Here is an 18,726-nt window from a genome sequence, read left to right on the forward strand (position 1 = left end):
CAGGCTGCGCATAACTCCTCCTGTAAATATGCAGGCACCAAAATGAAAGATGCAAATTCCACTGGGCTCCACGTGAGTGGATGGGGTGGGGCACAGGACTCCCTCCATTTGCTCCCTTGTGGATGGACACGCCCTTCTCTCCCCCCCCCCAAGAGACATTCAACTCAGGACAATGACGGTGGGGCAAACGTTCAGGGCACAGGGTTGAGGGTGGGAGGTGCGGCAAGGGAAAAGTAGCAAGCAGAGAGTAATGGAGTGGAGGGAGGAGGGGGCACCACTCCCCCCCTCCCTCCCAAGTCAGGGTGTCTCTGTACAGCCGAATCAAACCAAACCGTCTCACTGGACCACAGAAGCCAGGCCAATGTACCCACCCTCTAGCCCCCTCCCCTGCCAAAACAGCGGCCAGGGAGAGAGTGCCGTGGTTTTCTTTTTTTTTTCTTTTTTAAATATTTATATATATTTATATTACGTATATTATATATATATATAATATGTAAATATATTTTTAAAACAATATAAAATGTTAAGACACTTCACTTAAATGTAAAGAGTTGCCTGCAATTAAAAGTAATTGCATCATTTATGAGGTCCTTTTTTTTTTTTTTTCTATTTTCCAGGGTATTTTTTTTTCAGGACGGATTTTTTTTTTAACCTCTTCTTTTGTTATTTTTCAAAAAGGCTTGCTTGCCTTTGTACAAAAATGATCCAAAGCTAGAAAACAAGGATGAGCCAACAAAAACAACAACAGAAAAAGAAAGAAATGAAGGAACACAACCCAATTCCCCCTCCCGCCCCAACCCTCAACAGCTCCCCCTGGCTCTCCCCAAACGCCAGGCTCCAAGGTCTAGGAGGTTCTGCCCCTGCGATGGCTCCTTCTTTCTGTGCTTACTCGGGGAGACTAATCCCAACGCCCCCCAACCCCTGTGCTTACCCCACTTTGTGCTCCAAATAGGAATCCTGCTCCCTGGGGACCCCACTCCATCTTCCCCCTCCTCCCCCATCCACATACTCTCCCTGCTGGCCCCTCACTGTGCCCTGGGGGGAGCGGGGCTAAGAACCAAAACTGGTCTCTCCAGCTCCTTCTCAGGACCCCACTAAAAGAAAGCCTCACTGCCCACAGCCTCTGCAAAGCTGGCGCCCACAGGTTCGGGGGTGCTGGCTGGCTGGTCAGGCTTCAGGGACCCTCGAGGATCTCACCAGGGGTCCCCAGCCCTACCCTGAAAACCCTCAAATCTCAAAGAGGATGGTTGAAGGTCAAGTCACCCCACCTGTGGGGTCAGAGCTGTCCTCACTGCCCCCCATGAAACCCCTCTCTATTCCCCCCACTTCCCTCACAACCAGACCCTCCCCACCCTCCAGGCCTCAAAACCTAATTTGCTATAGGCCCTTCATTCTTGCCCACCCCACCCCCGTTAAATAAGTTAATGTCACTTAAAGTGCTAAATTAGGAAACTAAAAGTACCAAATACCCCTCCTCGGGGCTGCCCTCTCCCAGGGCAGTGTCCCCAGTGTCAGGCTGTCTGCTCAACCCACCATCCATAACCAGCAGTCCAAAGGTGCCCCCTCCTCCGATCAGCGCCAGCCAGGCAGCTCCTCACCACAGGAAGGTGGTCCCGGGAAGCCAGCTCCTCTCCAAGGACACGCAGATTCCACGGGCTCACACCACCCTGAGGCCCCTCCACCTCTGGCCTCCCTCTCCAGCCCCTCTGTCTCGACTCCAGGCCCACCCAGGCATGAGTGGACGGGAGCAGAGAAGCAGCGGCGTTGGGTCACATCCCGAGGTTGGACAGGTGCGGCACCTCCAGGGCCAAAGTCTCCCGACGTCCCATTTTCCAGCCTGATTTTGGGATTGGTCCAATGTCCAGGTTTTCCTCCAGGAAGGCTTCCGAGGAAGGGGAGAGGGGGTGTCTGGCTGCTCCAAGTCTCCACACGTAGCGTTTGTTTGGAGTGCTCTTGGGAGGAGTGTGTGGGAGACGAGGAGGTGGGGCAGGGGGGTAGGAACTTCAGGATGGACTTGGGAGGGAAAGTGGGGAAAGAGAAAAGGAGGCATGATGACAGGAAGTGTGCCATTCTGGAACAGGAAATCAAGGGAAGGTGTCACGGTTTGGTTTTTAGTTTTACTGGTTTGCTTTTTCTTTCTTTCTTTTTTTTTTTTTTTTTAAAAAAAAGATAATTAAAAGTGAATCATTAAAAAAACCAAAAACACCAACAGGGGATGGGCAGAGAGAGCTGAGGACAGGCCACCTTCAGGGGATCTAGAGAATGGTGTCAGGGTGGGGTGGAGATGAAGGGAAGCCGAGGAGAGAAATGGCAGGGATAAGGGAGGGGGCAGGCGGGGGTGGGGGGTAAGGGAGTTTCTAGAAGGAGATGGAAGAATTCCTCGCCCCAAAGGAAGTCAATACGGGGATGGAGGTTCTGGAAGCCGAGGGCTTTTCTGAGACTGGGCTTGAGGTCTCACTCGACCCGCTCATCTCTTTAGACGGTTTAGTGGCCTGGAACAAAAAACAGAGGTCATGGGTCAGAGAGAGGAAGGGGAACCTTTGTGCTGGCCCCCAGTTACAGTTTGTTGGTTTTTTTTTTGCGGTACGCGGGCCTCTCACTGCTGTGGCCTCTCCCGTTGCGGAGCACAGGCTCTGGACGCGCAGGCCCAGCGGCCATGGCTCACGGGCCCAGCCGCTCCGCGGCATGTGGGATCTTCCCGGACCGGGGCACGAACCCATGTCCCCTGCATCGGCAGGCGGACTCTCAACCACTGCACCACCAGGGAAGCCCCAGTTACAGTTTTAAAAAATGAAAAATCTCCACAAATCCAAGAGAAAATTAACTGCAAACAGTAGAAATCAGAGGAGGATCTGGAGAGAGTGACTGGTCCCCTGAGACAGGGGAGGAGCGGGGTGGGGGGCACAGCAGGGGCAGAAAGGGGGCGCGGGGTTGGAACAGAGGGCCTGGGGCGGGAGGGTAGGCCCACGGTTACTGATAGGAAAGAGAGAAGGCGGGAGAGAGAGACCAGAGAAGCACAAGGGAGGGCAGCCCAGGGCCAGGACAGGCACCAGGAGCAGAGCGGGTGGGGAGCAGGGAGAGGGCAGGAGAAGGGAGGAAGAGGGGAAACGTTAGCTGCCAAAGGGGAGGCGGGAGGGGCGCAGCCCAGGCTGGGAGGGGGGCCCAGCCAGCCGGCAGCCCAGTCAGGGCCCCTTCCAGCCTCAGCAGGTCTCACAGGGGCAACTGAGGAATGAGCTTGTCCTCCTGGGGGGCGCTTCTTTAAAGACCCTCCCCCCGCCGCCTCCTGCCCCGCAAGTGTTCCTCTAGCTCTGAGCTGTGCCTTGTGGGTAATGGGAGGTCACCCCCTCGTGACGTGTCCGGCACTCACAGGTCACCTCTGACAGAAACGGCCGTGCCCCCTCCTCACCTCCAGCAGACCCCTTGCATTTACACTGGTCCTGGAGGAGATGGCCTGTCACAAATGCAGACTCCAGGGCCCCACCCCAGGGTCCATCTCTAGCAGGAGCTCAGGAATCTGCATTTTAGCCAGGCGCCCCACGTGATCCTGCTGCACAGAACTCTGAGATCCCTCGATTAGGGCAACATGGACCAGGTTTTCTCTCTGTAGTTGTAGCCACTGTCCCTCCTGGCCTGACTTAGCTACCGACCCATCCTGATGAAAAAAGACAAGGCATGAGGACTAGAGGCAGACTGCTGTGGCGCACTGACAGAGACCTCCTGCGGGCCAGGTCTGGGCACGGTCATGCCCTTTCTCCCCGACCTACATTATCACCCAGCTGCTGGGCAGCCTCTATCAGATGCTTCGCAGGGGAAACCCAGACGGTGCCTCCCGCAGCCTGGAAGGGAACCAAGGAGACCGTATGTACCTGACTGGCCAACAGTGAACCCGCCCTTGAGGTTGCTGGTCACATTTCTTCTTCCACACGTGCACAGCAATCCCTCCCCCTGTTGTTCTTAATTATGTCCAGAGAAACAGAGCTTTGTCACCTTTGTGACAGGCAGAAACCTCATAGATGGTCAGCTTTAGCCGGGGGAGACTGGAACCGTTAGCCACACCCAAAGGGCTGAACCCCACACCCCTCCTCTTCCTGTGGGCCAGAGTCTAGCCCCCTCTCTGCGCCCCGAGCCTACTGACCTGTCCCTCTGGGCTACGAGGCATAGATTTCCACACAAGCGTAGGTCATCTTGATGCTGCCAACCCTGTTGGCGCCTCCTCCAGGGCCACTCCCAGGGCCACCTCCTCCTGCCCACACGCCCTTCTTCCTAGCTGTTTGCCTGAATCAGGCACTGGGCTGGCAGAAGAGGTGGGGCTTCCCCCAGCCCAAGGGGAATGCGTCCCGATAAAACCTATGGCAATTCAAGCCGTTCCCTTCTCCTAGCTAGTGACTGATCTAGAGACAGGCAATGAGGAGAGAGGGGAGGTCAGCTGGGGGCCTCTGGGGAAGGTTCTCCTGCTCCTACAATGATCTGTGTGCCTAGGAGCCCTGGAATGAAGGCAGATGTGTTCGGGTGGGGTGGGATGATGGGCCACCTGAACAGAACTATGGAAGGAGCCCAGGTCTTGATGTCCTTGAGCTGCTGAATTCCCCATCCCTGGAACCTCCCTGCTTCTTGTTTCGTTAGCTAATACCTTTCCTTGTCATTTAAGCCATTTTGGAGTTTCTGTTATGTGCAGCTAAAACCGCTTAGACCGCTACATGTGAGCCCACCATTGTTCCCCTAATGTTCTTGTCAACAGTGTTCCCGTCACGAGTGCCGTCTCCCCAAGGGTTGGCGGCACCCACGAAGTTATGCTTCCCAGCAAAGCAGTAGAATCCAGCGTTAGGACAAGCAGAATTTGTAACTGGCAGACCTGGGTTTAAGTCCCAGCTCTGCCACTTCCTAACCGTGTGACCTTAGGCAGGTATCTCTCTGGGTCTTCATGTCGTTACTCGCAAAGCAGGGATAACAGCACCTACAGCACCAGAATCACATGAGACGATGCACACAGAGCACGAGGCCCAGTGCCTGCACTCAGGATGCAGGCAATAAATGGTAGCTATTATTATTATTATTATTACATCATTAGTATATTAACATTTCAAGTCTGCATTGTCTAGTTCCATCGGGATTGGGCCTGATCAGTGGCAAATTCATTCATTCATTCATTCATCCATGCGTTCACCTAACCAACAAATATTTATTGAGTGCCTGTGTGTGCCAAGTACTGTTCTAGGTGCTGTAGGGATGTAGCAGTGACAAAGGGATTAATGCACAGATTTTTAAAGATATAAAGTTGTTACGAGGATTAAATAAGATGCTTAAAATTGGTACAGAAGAGGGGTGCTATTTTCTGTTTGCCTCTCCATCCCCAGCTCTGATTTCTGCCCTGCTCTGCACCCTGGCTGGCTGACCCCGCCATGCCGTGGCCGGCTGGCTTGGCTGGGTTTGCCCACTGGGGATTATGACAGGGCGGAAAGAGAGAGGGGGTAAAGTTTCTTCCTTACTCCCTCCCCACGTGGTGCCACGTCGCTGGCATGCTGTGCCCTCCAGAACTATAGCACCTACTGTCCAGCTCTCACAGGACTCCCTACACCCTAGGTCCCCAGACCCCTCTCCCCAGGGAGGTCCAGCTTCCTGCTCTCACTGGTCCCTTCATTACAGTCTCTTCACCGGAACCAATGGAGGACATACACTAGGTGTCCAACAGTTGCTTAGCCCTAGTAGAAGAGGGGGTGTCCACAGTATCATGCCCGCGCCAAGCCCTCGATCCTTGTCGCCTGGGAATCTGGCTCTCATCCCATCCCTGAATCTTGAGCACATCCAAGAGCTTTTCCTCAATCATTTCCTCTGATTTCTCTGCGGTATCAGGCACAGTTGCGCCCCCTCTAGGAACTTTCTCCACTCCTCCACCCCGACTTCTCTGTCTGGTCCTGCCACTTCTATTCCCCTCCCCCTCATCATTGTCAAGGCCGCTTCGAGCTCCTAGTGTCAGAACCACGAGATGAAGGAGAGGCCTCTGTCCAGCCCTTGGCCCTGACAAAGGTACAGTGCAGCCAAGCATGGTGGTGACTCCGTCCCTTTGGAGAGCGCTCTGTGGCTTTCGAAGTTCTTTCCCACACACGGTATTATATTACATGAACTCAGAAGCCGGCCTCTGGGTTCTTGCCCTCATTGTACAGATGAGGAAAGAGCCTGCAGAAGGCAGAGGACTTTGACCAGGGTCACAGACTGAGCTGGGATGGAACGGTGCCCTGGCCTCAGGATGGAGGGCCAGGTGATACGGGTGACTGGAGCAAATGGACGGACTGGGGTGGGGGGGCGGGCAGGGAGAACTGGGCTGAGGGAGCCGAGGTTGGTCATGAAGAGCCAGGGCGGCCAGTGAGGGAGTTTTGATTTTCTTACCCAGCCGGGGCTGGAGGGCACAGGTGGTATGCTAGGGGAGTGATAAAATCAAATCCGCATTTTACAAACAATCCTCCCCACCCCGCAGGTCTGGGAAGATAGGTTAGGGGTCACAGGGAAACTTTAGAAGGGCACGCACTGGGGTACCGAGGCACAGGATAATTTTTTCCCCTGCTGCTTTATAACATTTCTTTACTTTAAAACATTTCTGCAAAGAACGTGTAATACTTCATTAGAAGATGCTTTTTTAAAGAAAGGTTTCTAGAAAAGTGAAAGTGAGATACAGCCACACCAGTCATGTGGGAAGAGAGAAGCACCATGTAGCTGGGGAAGGTGAGGGAGGCGGGGAGCTCAGGGGACCCCTCAGCGTAGGTGGATGCCTGGGGCCGGTGACTCTCCCAAGTGGCGAGCAGCGAGCAACAGGGGCAGGCTTGAGCTCAGAACAGAGACCTGGGCAGGGACAGATGGCACCGGTGCCCAAGGAGAGGAGCACGTGGTGTGAGCAGCAAAGAGGCTGTGGAAGAAGATGGACGCAGGGGAGTGAAGAGGTGGGCAGAGGGGAGGTGCCCAGGAGGGTCAGTGAGGGCCGACAAGGGAGGAGAGGATGCCAAGGAGCGGAGGGTCCCACGGCCCCCCAATGCACGTGGGGGGGCAGCGTATGTGCCCAACATGCTGCAGAGAGGTGGGTAGAGCACGGTGCAAAGAGGCCATTTGGAGGCCACTGGAGACCTAGCCAAGCCCAGGGGTGAGGCTGGAAGGAAGCAGGAGGAGGGGGTGGGTTGAGGGATGAATGGAGGAGAGGGCGTGGAGGCGATGGAGGTGACTGGAGGGGCAGGAGAGAGGGCAATAGGCAGAGGAGCTGGGTGCCGGGGGAGTTGGGAGTCACGGTGAGAGGCGGGGAGCATAATTCCGGAGGAGGGAGGCGCCCGCTGAAGAGGCAGAAGCAACTCTGTGCGGGGTGGGGGCCTGGGTGTCGGTCTGGATTTGAACCCTGCTCCAGCACTTGCCGGCCCTGTGACCTCGGGTAAAGCCTCAGTTTCCCCATCTGTCAAATGGGGATAATAAGGCCCATCCTCAGAGCAGTGAGTGTGCAATGAATTAATCTGTGTGTCCGGCACAAGTGAATACCCCAGGAATGTCGGCGGCCATTCTAGACACCGCAGAGAGACCAGCCTGGACAGGAGGAGGGGAACTCATCCTTGGTAGTGGCAGGAAAGAGAGCTGGGGGTGGGACTGGCAGGATGTGTCTGGGGACCCATGAGGAAGACGATTGGCCAGCAGGGAGCGTCTCCACTGGACGTCCACTGAGGGGTGTCTCCACTGGACGCCCCAGAGGACCAGCAGGCAGGCCTGTGTGCCCAGGGCTGGGCAGAGCCATGTGGTGGGAAGGGCTTTGGGATCCCTGGCTCCCAGTCCTGGCTTTGATGCCACCTTGCTGTGGGCCCGTGGGAAGTCCCTTTCCTTCTCTGAGCTGTCCCCTCATCTGTAAAGGAGGTGGCTAGACTTGCCCATCTCTCACCTCCTGCTTCTGAGCCTAGAACCTTCTTCAAGTCACAGCATCTGGACATTTCATGACCCCCACTCCCAGCCAGCACTCAGAATGGACCTGGCATACAGGAACTGCTCGGAAATATTTACTGAACCAAATGAGCGCACTAAAGGTCTCTCTAAACATCTAGGCCTGAGGACCATTTGCATCTTCCGACCGGGCCACAGGTGAGCCACAGGGCAGAAACATCCATGGGTGAGGCTGTCAACTCTATATACTGTCCCAGGCCCACTAATTAAATCTGAAAGAGGGTGCAGCGCCTCCACCACTATTACAGCACCCAACGGGGGGGCCGAAGTACTTCTCCCCTTCCTCCCCCTCCCCATTAACCACACTGCAACCCAAACACGAGACTGAAAAACAGATGCAAAATTGGTTTCTCCCTTAGTTGGGAGGTGGCCTAAGAGGGAGGCTGAGATGAGAGTGGGGACCCCAAAGAGCAGGTGGGACTTGAGAGCAGAGGGAAGGAAGCAGAGGAGGGGAGTGGAGTGGCAGGAAGACAGGCATAAAGGCCCCTTCCACACCCCGGGGTCACCAGCCTTAGCAGGGTCTTGTCCAGGAGCGGCTGAGGAGACAGCCCTCTCTGGTCCTGTGTGAGGGGCCTTCTGAGAGAGGAGCCGTCTGGCTGAGAACCAGATCCTGAGCCCTGGGACTGGAGAGAGGAAGGAGAAGATGGCTTAAGGGACCGGTGGGGCAGTCCTGGCGGGGAGGACCTCTCTGGGCAGCCGGCAGGAAGGTGGTCACAGGAATACTGGCAGGAGATGGCCAGTACGCAGCAAGAGCACACAGCACTGCCAGTGGGGAGGGGGAGGGGGAGGGCGTCTGGATGGGGGCCAGGCCCCGCCCCCGTGGTACCCAGGCTTACCTGCTGCTGGGCCTGGATCCTCATGTACTCGGCCCTCTGCTTGCCATGCTTGCCTTTGTCGGGGCTGCCTGCCTGGCCCTGGGCCGCCTTCAGCCGAGAGGTGCCCAGAGTCACCACCTTCATGGGTGGCACACTGCCACCGCCACTCTGCAGGAAGAGGAACAGGGTCAGGACTGGAGGTGAGGTCACACAGGCAGCCCAGGCACAGTGGGCCCTCTGAGACCTGGAGAGCTCTCCCTGGCTCCACATCTCCCCACCCCAGGAATCAGGCCCACTCTCAGGCCAGGTTTAAGGCCTCCCTGCAGGAGAGGGGATGGGGCCCCCGGCTAGGTTCCCAACAGCTCCTGGGTGAGAACCCTGGTGGCTTCCTTGAGTAGCCCGGGGGCAGCTGGTGCCCTTCTGGGGGAGCCATTTTTAAGGTGAAGGTCCCTGGCATCACCACCACCACTCCTGGCCTGAGAGAACGTGCCTGAGATCTGGGGGGAGGGGTCTTTATAATGGCAGACAAAGTAGGACTGGCAGCCCCAGGCCCACATCTTCCTCTGAATGGGAGGATGGGGGCGAAGTCTCCCTAGAGATGGACAAGTCCAGCCCCCTTGAACCACCCCAAGGACCAGGCCTGCCCAGAAGGGCGGCGCAGGCAGAGAAACAGCAGAGACAGAGAGAGTCAGACAGGAGAGGAGGAGGGGAGCGTGGGGATGCAGAAGGGGGAAAGAACTTTATTTGTCGGTTTACAGATACAGAGCAGAGGGAGAGGCCCTGGTCCCCACCATGGCTGGTTGGGCTGATCCCTGGGCAGGCCAGCTTCCCAGCCTGCCAGGGGCTCTGCCTGCAAACCCAGCCTGGCACCGGGCTCCCAGGAGGGGGGCGGGGCTGAGAGAAGGCCAGTGGGAGGAGGGGGCTGGCGTGGTGCTCCTGCAGCCTCCCACTCCCTCCAGCTCTGAAGACTGGAGCAGGAAGATAAGAGGAGAGGACGGGGCAGGAGGCAGCCACCTGGGGACCAGGGGGCGGGGGTGGGGGGCTGCCAGGGGATCCCGCGGCAGGGGCCATGCCCATCTGGCTCAGGGTGGCTTCCAGCTCCCGGAGCGTCTCCTCCAGGCTGTCCATCCGCTGGGTGGTGGCACCGTGCCCCGTGCAGCCCAGGCCAGCAGCACGCTGACCCCTGCAATCCCCGCTGCAGGGTTGGGCGTCGTGTCCAGAGTCCTTGAGGGTCTCCTCTGGGTAGGTCTCGGCAGCGGAGGGCTCCTGGGTCCTGTCTGGGGCAGGTCCCCGAGAACAGGGGACCCCAGCTCCTCCCTTTTCTGGGCTGTAGCTCCCTGTCCCCAGTCTCTTCAGAGCCGGCCCTTCCTTCTCCAGCATCGAGCTGTTCCCGGGCTGGGAAACCTCAGCCATTAGCCCTGGCGGGACCCGTGGATTACCCCAGCCCCTCCCGCTGCCAGCCAGGGTCCGGGGTCGTGGGGTAGGGGTTGTCCTGAGGCCGGGTTCCTCAAGCCTGGCCTCTGGTGGAGAAGGAGGTTTGGGGGCACACTCTGTCAAGATGATCCGGGGGACGCAGAAGGGCCTGCGGCCTGCGGCAGCCTGCGGAGAGAGGAGAGATGAGGGAGAGTGTGGTCCCTGCAACCAAAGCGCCCTGAGCTGGGATGGGGGGGTCGCATGTGGGTGAGCCCAGCCCCTTCCTTTCACAGATAGGGAAACCGAGGCAGGGGAGGGTCCTGACTGAGTTTACCCAGCAAGTTAGAGGCAAAGTTGGGACTAGAACTCAGGCCTTTTTCCACCACACCCTACGGTCTCCCACTTTCTGGCAAAGATGCCAGTTTACCTAGAAGCACAGACACATGTTTACATCTCATCACCCATGTTAAACTCTGAGAGCAGCTCTCATGGTTACTGCCAGGAGTTTACCCATCTGTGCGATGGAGTAACAATAACGTGAGGCTGGTGGAGGATGAAGTGAGCAAAAGTGGGCACGTGCTTGGAACAAGGCCTGGCACGGTGTAAGTGCTCGATAGGTATCAGCTATTTGTTGACTCAAACTGAATGTCCGAGACCCGCAGCCCCGTGTGGGTGGAGACCAGGTGTTGGCCTCTGGCCTCGGAGGGTGGGTCTGCCATCCTCATCTCAGGCCAGAGATTCCTGGTCCCTACCCCTTACTTCCGGAGCTTTCTCTGAGGGCTTCACAGTCACAACGGGAGGGGCTCAGCTAAGTCCCTCTGCTGCACAGGCTTGGGCAAAGCTAGAGCATCTGCCTCTGTGTGAGCGTCCCGGGCTCTGGCTTTGGTGGGGGCACAGAGAGGGGTCCCCAGTCACCCCTACCCCACTTGAGTGAATTCTGGTCTAATTCTGAGCAGAGTCTTATACCAGGAACTGCCATAAACGCCTTCATCTTTAAGCCTTTCTGTTGCCCGTGAAATGGCTACTGCTCTCATCACTTTACAGATGAGGAAACTGAGGTGGGGGGTGTCATATAATTTACCCAAGGTCACTTACCCACAGCTAGCTAGTGGCAGAGCCAGGATTTGAACCCAGGCAGTCTGACTCCAAGTCCAGTGCTCTTTCCACTAAAAGGAGCCATGGGGAGATGCGTGGGGGGCAGCAGGGACCCCCAGACCCCCCCGCCCCAGGCAACCCACCCAGCCCTGCCACCTGCTTACCTGGATGTGGGAGGTGCAGACTGGGAAGGCAGAGAGGGCGACCCATGCCCGCCCGGCTCCACTGCCCAATGGCGCCTCAGGATGCAGAGGGGCAGCCAGCCCAAAGGGCCAGTGGAGGGGCTCTGCCCACTGGACCCCACCAGGACTGGCTTCCAGGGCCAGAAAGGTGCAGTGGCTGGGTGCAGCGGGCCAAGATGCCGAGGCACAGCCAGCCTGGGGCAGCCCTGCCACACCCCCAGACGGCTCCTTGGACTGCTCTGTGCCCATCCTCTGCCCAGCAGACAGCACTGTCTACCTGTTTGGTGCCTGTCTGCTCCCCCCGCCAGGGAGCCAAAGCACCACCAGGTCTCAAGCCAGGCTAAAAATCAGGTGGCGGCCAGCACAGAACCCACTGTGGGCCGAGAGAACCAGATGAGGAAGGTGAACACGTGAGTGCACGGGAGGCTCCCCTCTGCAGAGCAGAGGCCCTCCTGCTACAACCTAACTGGGCAGAGGGAGAGATTCCCAGACCACCGCCCCGCAATTCCCCCTCCCCAACCAAGCACAGCCCCCTGGGGTGCAGACAGCAGGTCACCCTCAAATTCCCAAGAAAAAATAAAGAGGAAATAAGTGCAGCAGGACAGCAGCAAGGACTGAAGTTGAAATGCCCAACACCGAAAGACAGAACCGGCAGCCAAGGAAGGGCATGGGTTTCTTCCATCCCAAGCTCTCTGCCCAGATGGGGCCATGGGACGGAGAGAGGCTGTAAATGAGCCTTCCTCCTGGGCATCCTGGTGCCCAGCGCAAGGCATAGATTCTAGTGGGAGAAAGAGCCCCCACCTGGCACAGGCAGCGGAGTAGGGGAGATGGGGGCAGGGACCAGGCGAGGGCTCAGGACAGTGTCAGACTTTGAGTTGGGCCTAAAGTCATGTAACAAGCACGATCCAAACTCCAATCTTGGACCAAAGACAAAACGTGGGCTTCGGGCCAGACCTAAACTCTGGCTGCAGATACGAACAAAACACCCACCACAGGCCAGACCCGGAATCAGGCCTGTAAGGAAAGGCCCCAAGGGGGCCACCAGGTACCAGGCTGCTGGAGTCTGGAGAGGGAAGGAAGGGTGATGCATCCGTCTTTGGGGCGGGGGAGGGGGTGAGGCCCTGGCAGTGGCGGGACTCAGGGACGTGACTGGCAGGTTCTAGCGTGACTGGCAGGTTCTAGCGGGTGTTCTAGCGGGTTAGTGTGAGAAGTGAGGAGAGGAAGCGTGGAGGCACAGGCAGAGAGAGCGCCGTGAGAGGTGGGGGGCAGCCCGTTACCTTCCACGTGGGGCCCGGGGCTGAGCCCCCAGGAGGCCCCGGGTCCTGGGGGAACAGCAAGGTGGGGATCGGCTGGCGGCAGGGCGTGGGGGGGAGGGGAGACACTGAGCTTCTCTCAAACACCTGGGGAGCAGAAGGTGGGGGCAGGTTTGGAGGAGGGGGTACAGGGAGGATGGGGGTGCTGGGCTCTGACCCAGGCACTCATGGGGAGGGGGTGGCCTGGGCTGGCCCTCCTTGGCCCCTCACCATGGCCACTGGCCACCAGAGGCCCTGGTGGTCCAGGTCTTCAGCCTCTGGGGAGGGGTGCCGAGAACACTCGAGTCTGGGTGACTTACAGCACTGGGAGGGGGTCAAGGTATATGGGCGAGTCTGTGAGAGCTTCTGTTCTCAGAACACTAGGGGATCGGGGTCTCAGAGCACAGGAGGTGTCAGGGCAGTTGCGGGGTGTCTCAGACACTACAGTAAAAAACTCAAACATGTGGGGAGGGACCTCAGACCCCCTCCCCCATTTTACAGTGGAGAAGAAACTGAGGCAAGGAGGAGAGGCTCCTGAAGCAGCCTCAGTGGGGATCCGAGAATCCAGTCCCCTGTCCTAGTCCGGGCACCTCACCCTGGGGTCAGCTTGACAGGCAAAGGGAGGGGGCCTGGCTGATGACTCGGGGGGCCAGGTGCGCCCCTGACCCACCTCCAGCTCTGCGATGATGCGGTCCTCGTCGTCCTCATCCTTGACGGCAGAGGCCATGATGGGGGGCGTGGAGGACGGGCGGACCACCTCGGACACGGCTCGGCGCAGCTTTACCTGGGGCTTCTGCACCTCCAGCTCCTCAGACTCGGCCTTCTGCAAGGGCCCGGTCCCCATGGAGACCAGGCTCTGGGCACCTCCCGCTCGCCTCCTAGGCCCTAGCACTTCCAGACCATCTCCCACCTGCCCCAGCTCCTCAACGGCCAGGATGGCCCCTTGCCATGGAGGAAGCCCAAGCCAGAAGCAGAGTCACCACTGGCCAGCCTCCTTTCTTTCCTTTCACTTCCTCTGAGAGAGGGGACCACCCCAGAGAGTCTCCAGAGGTCATCTCAGGCATCCCCCCAACTCGACCCCCTGACCCCTACCCAAGCGGTGGCGGTACCTTGATGAAGGCCGAGTCCTTCTTGCTGGTGACCACGACCTCTCCAGTGCGCGTGGTGGTCAGGCCATGGGAGGAGGGGAAGCTCCGGCGGGGAGGGGGCGGCGGGGGCGACTTGGAGGGCTTCTCCGTGCGGTATCGGGGCACTGTCAGCTCATCTGTGGGAGGCCAAGGGACTGGGGGTCAGGGGACTCGTAACCCTGGAGTCTGTGCACCACATCTGACTCCAGGGTTAGGATAAACCTGGCTTCCTCCTCCAGCGAGGAAGGGAGAGGAACGCACAGGGGAAAGGACACAGGCTCCCTCCTCCTTCTCTCCTACCTCCCCGTGCAATCCGATCCCAAGCCCTGCTGCTCCTCCCCTTACAGCACTCTCATCCCTTGCTACTCAAAGTGTGGCCCGTGGGACAACAGCATTGGCAGCACCTGGGAGCTTCTTAGAAATGCAGAAGCACAGGCCCCACCCAGAGCTGCTGAATCAGAATCCACGTTCTAGCAGATCCCCGGGTGATTTCACGTGCACGTTCAAGTTTGAGAATCACTGCTCTAATCCATCCCTTTCCTGCCCACCCCTCAGCCCTGCCCTGCACAGACCTTCATCCTTTCTCCATCAAGAGAGAGTACTATTCTGAGAGTCTGACCCCACCCACCAGGCTCTCCTTTCCCCCAGTTCTTCCCGGGGTGGGGGCTGCTTCCTGGGCAACCTGCAGAAAAGTCCCTCAAGCCTGACATTCCTCCGCCTTTGATCCCCCAGCGATTCCCCATGACCTCAAACCACGTTCAAGTTTCTTGGCCCAGCACCCTCTGAGCCTGCCAACCTTTCAGCTTCAGCTCTGCTTACTAATCCTTGGTCTGGACCCAGCAGGGCAACACCAAACACAGACCTCCAGGCATTTGTATGTGCTGTTTCTCCCTGGAATGCCCTCTCTCACTGGCCAGGGAAACGCAAGGCTCCAATGGAAAGTCCCCTTCCATGGGAAGCCCTTCCTGCCCTTCCAGGGCCTCCTCTAGGACAGCATTTAGCACCTGAATCCTATTTCCGGTTTACACACAAGGTATGGCCTGGGACAGATTACTTAACCACACTGAGCCTTAGTGTCCTCATCTGTAAAATGGAAATAATGACTGTATCTGCCTCCTGGGATTGTTGCAAAATTATAAGGATTGATACGTAGAAAAGCATTTGGAGCAGTTCTTGCCGCGTAGTAAGTGCTTGATAAACACAGATGTTAGTATTACTCTCCCACGAAATTTGAAGCTCTTTGAAAGCAGCCTTATCTCCTTATCCCCAGCACCTAGCAGATAGTGGGTGCTTAACAAATACGTGCGGCAGGAATGAATAAACGCGTGAATTACAATTGCCATTTCTGGTTCGGCTTTCTCACAGGCTCAGGGAGCACAGGAACCCTGTCCGCGTGGCTCAGCACTGCGCCCGCACCCCGTCTCACCACAGCCTCGCTTCTGGCACGCACACTGGGTCAGAACGTGCAGGGGGACGACCCCCTGCCTGGGCTTGCTCATCCTCCCTGCATGGCCCTCTCAGCAGAAGTCAGAGCAGTGGGAAAAATCCCTGGATGGAGTCCAGTGCTATCCCGTCCTTCTGGGTCTCCCTTCGTGGACGAGGGGCAGGCCAGCCCCTCCCTCCTCTGGCAGCCTGACCACAAAGATTCTCACTCCCAAGCGCCTCCCCCATCAACCTGAGAGCTCCCGAGGCTGGGGCTCCCCTCCTCTGGGCTCTTCGCCAGCCCCCTACCTGCCCCCATACCTGAGCCTCTCCTTCCACTGGGCTCCGTTCGGGGGGTTGCCTTCTGACCGTGGGGCAGCTTGGGGGGCTTGTGGTCAGGGGTGGGGGCTGGGCCTGGGTGGGCCTTGCTCCCACAGTCCAGGTCAGGGATGGCCTTCAGCAGCTCTGCCTGTGTCTCCTCCAGAAGCCGGTTGATGTCCTTGGCGCTGTACTGGGTCAGGGCTGCCCGCTTTTCCTCCCAGTCCCGCTCGGCAGCCTTGAGAGGAGGGGTCGACAGTCAGGACTGAAGTGGCTGCCCTGCTCCTGGACCTTTGGGGCCTCGGCCACACATGCAGGGAATGGAAAGGAAGCCTCCCATTTGGTCCGAGCCTCGGGCTTCTCCTTGAGTATTACATGCTTCCCCTGTGAGCCTGGAATACCACCTTCATTACAAACTACTCTTGGGATAAACTTAGACCTGCTTTTAGACATTCTATTCTGTCTCACTGAGCACATAATCTACTCTTATGCTAACACCACGCTGCCTTGATTATCATAGGTTTATAATATGCTTTTCTGTCTAGCAGGACTAATGTCACCCTCAGTATGCTTCTCAGACTTCCTCGTCCCCCAGGAACAAGTCCCCACGTGTTGGCACCTGCCAATCTAGGACGGTGGTGAGAACGTGTGAGCCTAGTTCTGGCCCCCCCATGCCGGGCCCAGCACCTCAACAGACACAGCCTTGTCCACGCTTCTCTTGCCAGGAGTGTCCAGGCCTTTGGTGGGGTTGCCCGCCTTCGGGGTCGGAGGGGCCCCCTCGGTTTGCCCGCTCATCTCGTGGAGCTTCAGTGGAGGGCTGGGGGGTGGCATTTCAAAGTCCAAGCTCTTGTTGAAGTCAGTCTCGGCTGTAACCTTCTTGGGGGACTGATTCAGGAGGTTGCTGGGGGGTGGCCACGCACCTTCGTCCACTTGCCTGGGGGTGGGAGAGTTGGGAGCAGCTGTGAGGCCTGCAGGATGGTGGCCCCATGGGAGGGAAGCCTGGCCTGGGGGAGGTGGGGTTTGAGGAGGGCTCTGGGATCTTGCAGGACAAGTGGAAGGGCCTGGGGAGGAGTGACTGCATCCGGCAAATGGGAGGGCCAAGCCTACAACATGCACGGGGCCACAGATCAGAGCTGAGGTGCAGATCCAGTGAGCTTTGTGGGAACTGGGATAAGGGGTCAGGTTGACCTATCGATCTAGCTCAGTATGTGACCTCACTGGGAAACTGGAGGTCAGAGGTAAGAACTCAGGGATAGTATGACCTTCGGATCTGGGCCAGCGTGTCTGTGACCCCACGGCAGCGCTTGAGTAGCCCATCCAGGCGCTGTGGCTCCTCTTTCAGGAACTTCACTGCCTCCACCTCCACACGCAGCACTACCCGCATCTTGCTCTGCAGGCCTGGGAAGTGAGCTGAGGGGAAGGGAAGGAGTGAGCTGGGGAGGGAGCAGCTCTGAGGATTGGGAGGACAGGCAGTGGGGTGGGGGTAGGGGTGCCCCCAGGCTCACCCTTGAGTTCAGTCAGCGTCTCCCCGAGCTGCTTCAGCACCAGCGCCTTCTCTTCCAGCTCGGGCCCAGGCACCAGTCGGTGGTTGTGGGACACGTCCCTCTGGATCTTCTCCACCGACTTCTCCAGGTCACTGCAGCCACACAGAAAGACCCTTTCAGCCCCTCTGGCCCCAGCCCAGCCCCCTGAAATTGGGCAGCTGGAAAGAAATCAGGCCACCAATCAGATCAAAATTAAAAGCCATTCACCAGACCACAAGCCCAAGTGAAATCAGAAAGCCAAACTTCAGAGATGAGACTTAGAAGCACTCCCTAACAGGTGCCCTGGGTCCCCTCTTTGAAGTTCTGGTCTTTCTTAACATCAATCCAAATCTCCCTCCCGATAATTTGCATCCTATGATTCTCATTATGCCAAGGACACAGCAGAGGAACTGGCAGCTTTTCAGAGAACTGGAGGCAGTTGCATGTGCCCCTAAAGAGTCTCTTGTTTTTCAGGGTGGCACTGCCACGTCCAACTACCTTCGCTCAAGTGATCCAGACACTCAGCCTCTTTCCTCAATGACAAAGCTGCCTTCAATTTTCAGATGGTTTATGCTGAGCTTGTGGGGTTTTTTTTCTTTTTTAAAAAATGTATTTATTTATTTATATTTGGCTGCATTGGGTCTTCGTTGGTGCGCTCAGGCTTTCTCTAGTTGCGGCGAGCGGGGGCTACTCTTAGTGGCGGTGCACGGGCTTCTCACTGAGGTGGCCTCTCTTGTTGCGGAGCACAGGCTCTAGGTGCGCAGGCTTCAGTAGTGGTGGTGCACGGGCTCAGTAGTTGCGGCTCACGGGCTCTAGAGCGCAGGTTCAGTAGTTGTGGCACATGGGCTTAGTTGCTCCGCAGCATGTGGGATCTTCCCGGACCGGGGCTGGAACCTGTGTCCCCTGCATTGGCAGGTGGATTCTTAACCACTGCACCACCAGGGAAGCCCTTGTGTCGTTTTAAAACCCTCCATATTTCTAAAATGTAAATCAGACCACCAAGTCACCACCCCCTGTTTTGAACAGGAAATGGGTCCCAACATTTTTTTTTTTTTTTTTTTTTTTTTTGCGGTACGCGGGCCTCTCACCGCTGTGGCCTCTCCTGCTGCGGAGCACAGGCCCCGGACGCGCAGGCTCAGCGGCCGTGGCTCACGGGCCCAGCTGCTGACTGTCTCCAGGTCTCAACTTCCTCACCCAAAAAAATGGGGATGGTAAGAGTTCCTCCCTCCTGGGGCCACTGTGAGGATTAAATGAGCTAATGCAAGGGGTCAGTCCCTGGGAGCTGCTCTTCTTTTCCCTCCAGCTACATCCACTGTCCTCCTCGTCTGGCTTGCTTCTGTTTAGAACCATCCAGAATTGCTGAGGTCCTCGTATGTGCTGCTCTCCCTGGGCCTCTATAATGCCATCTCCTCTGCCTAGAACACTCCGTTTAGCATCCCCCCGCCACACGCACGCATGCACATGTGTGACTAACTCCCACTCATCCTCAGGTTCCAGTGGGAACCTCTCCCCCCTTCCCTACACTTGGGGTTGGGGGTCTGCTTCCTCCCTGGAGCTCCTGTTTCCTGGGCTAAGCA

The 18,726-nt window shown here is 57.6% G+C and overlaps 1 protein-coding gene across 1 annotated transcript in view; it reads right to left on the reverse strand.

Annotated features, from left to right (window-relative positions):
• Positions 1-1,415: 1,415 nt before the first annotated feature.
• SRCIN1 (SRC kinase signaling inhibitor 1) overlaps positions 1,416-18,726 on the reverse strand; it is a 63,605-nt gene continuing 46,294 nt past the window's right edge. Inside the window, exons 13-22 of the mRNA XM_060134639.1 lie at positions 17,132-17,262; positions 16,889-17,036; positions 16,314-16,560; positions 15,630-15,864; positions 13,869-14,023; positions 13,430-13,582; positions 12,745-12,867; positions 8,799-8,945; positions 8,473-8,585; positions 1,416-2,492 (exon numbers count right to left, since the gene is read on the reverse strand). Coding sequence (XP_059990622.1) covers positions 2,468-2,492; positions 8,473-8,585; positions 8,799-8,945; positions 12,745-12,867; positions 13,430-13,582; positions 13,869-14,023; positions 15,630-15,864; positions 16,314-16,560; positions 16,889-17,036; positions 17,132-17,262 — 1,477 coding nt within the window. The 3' untranslated portion in view covers positions 1,416-2,467. The remainder of the gene's footprint in view (positions 2,493-8,472; positions 8,586-8,798; positions 8,946-12,744; positions 12,868-13,429; positions 13,583-13,868; positions 14,024-15,629; positions 15,865-16,313; positions 16,561-16,888; positions 17,037-17,131; positions 17,263-18,726) is intronic.

Source organism: Lagenorhynchus albirostris, chromosome 20, assembly GCF_949774975.1.
Source record: "Lagenorhynchus albirostris chromosome 20, mLagAlb1.1, whole genome shotgun sequence".
NCBI classification, from domain to species: Eukaryota; Metazoa; Chordata; class Mammalia; order Artiodactyla; family Delphinidae; genus Lagenorhynchus; species Lagenorhynchus albirostris.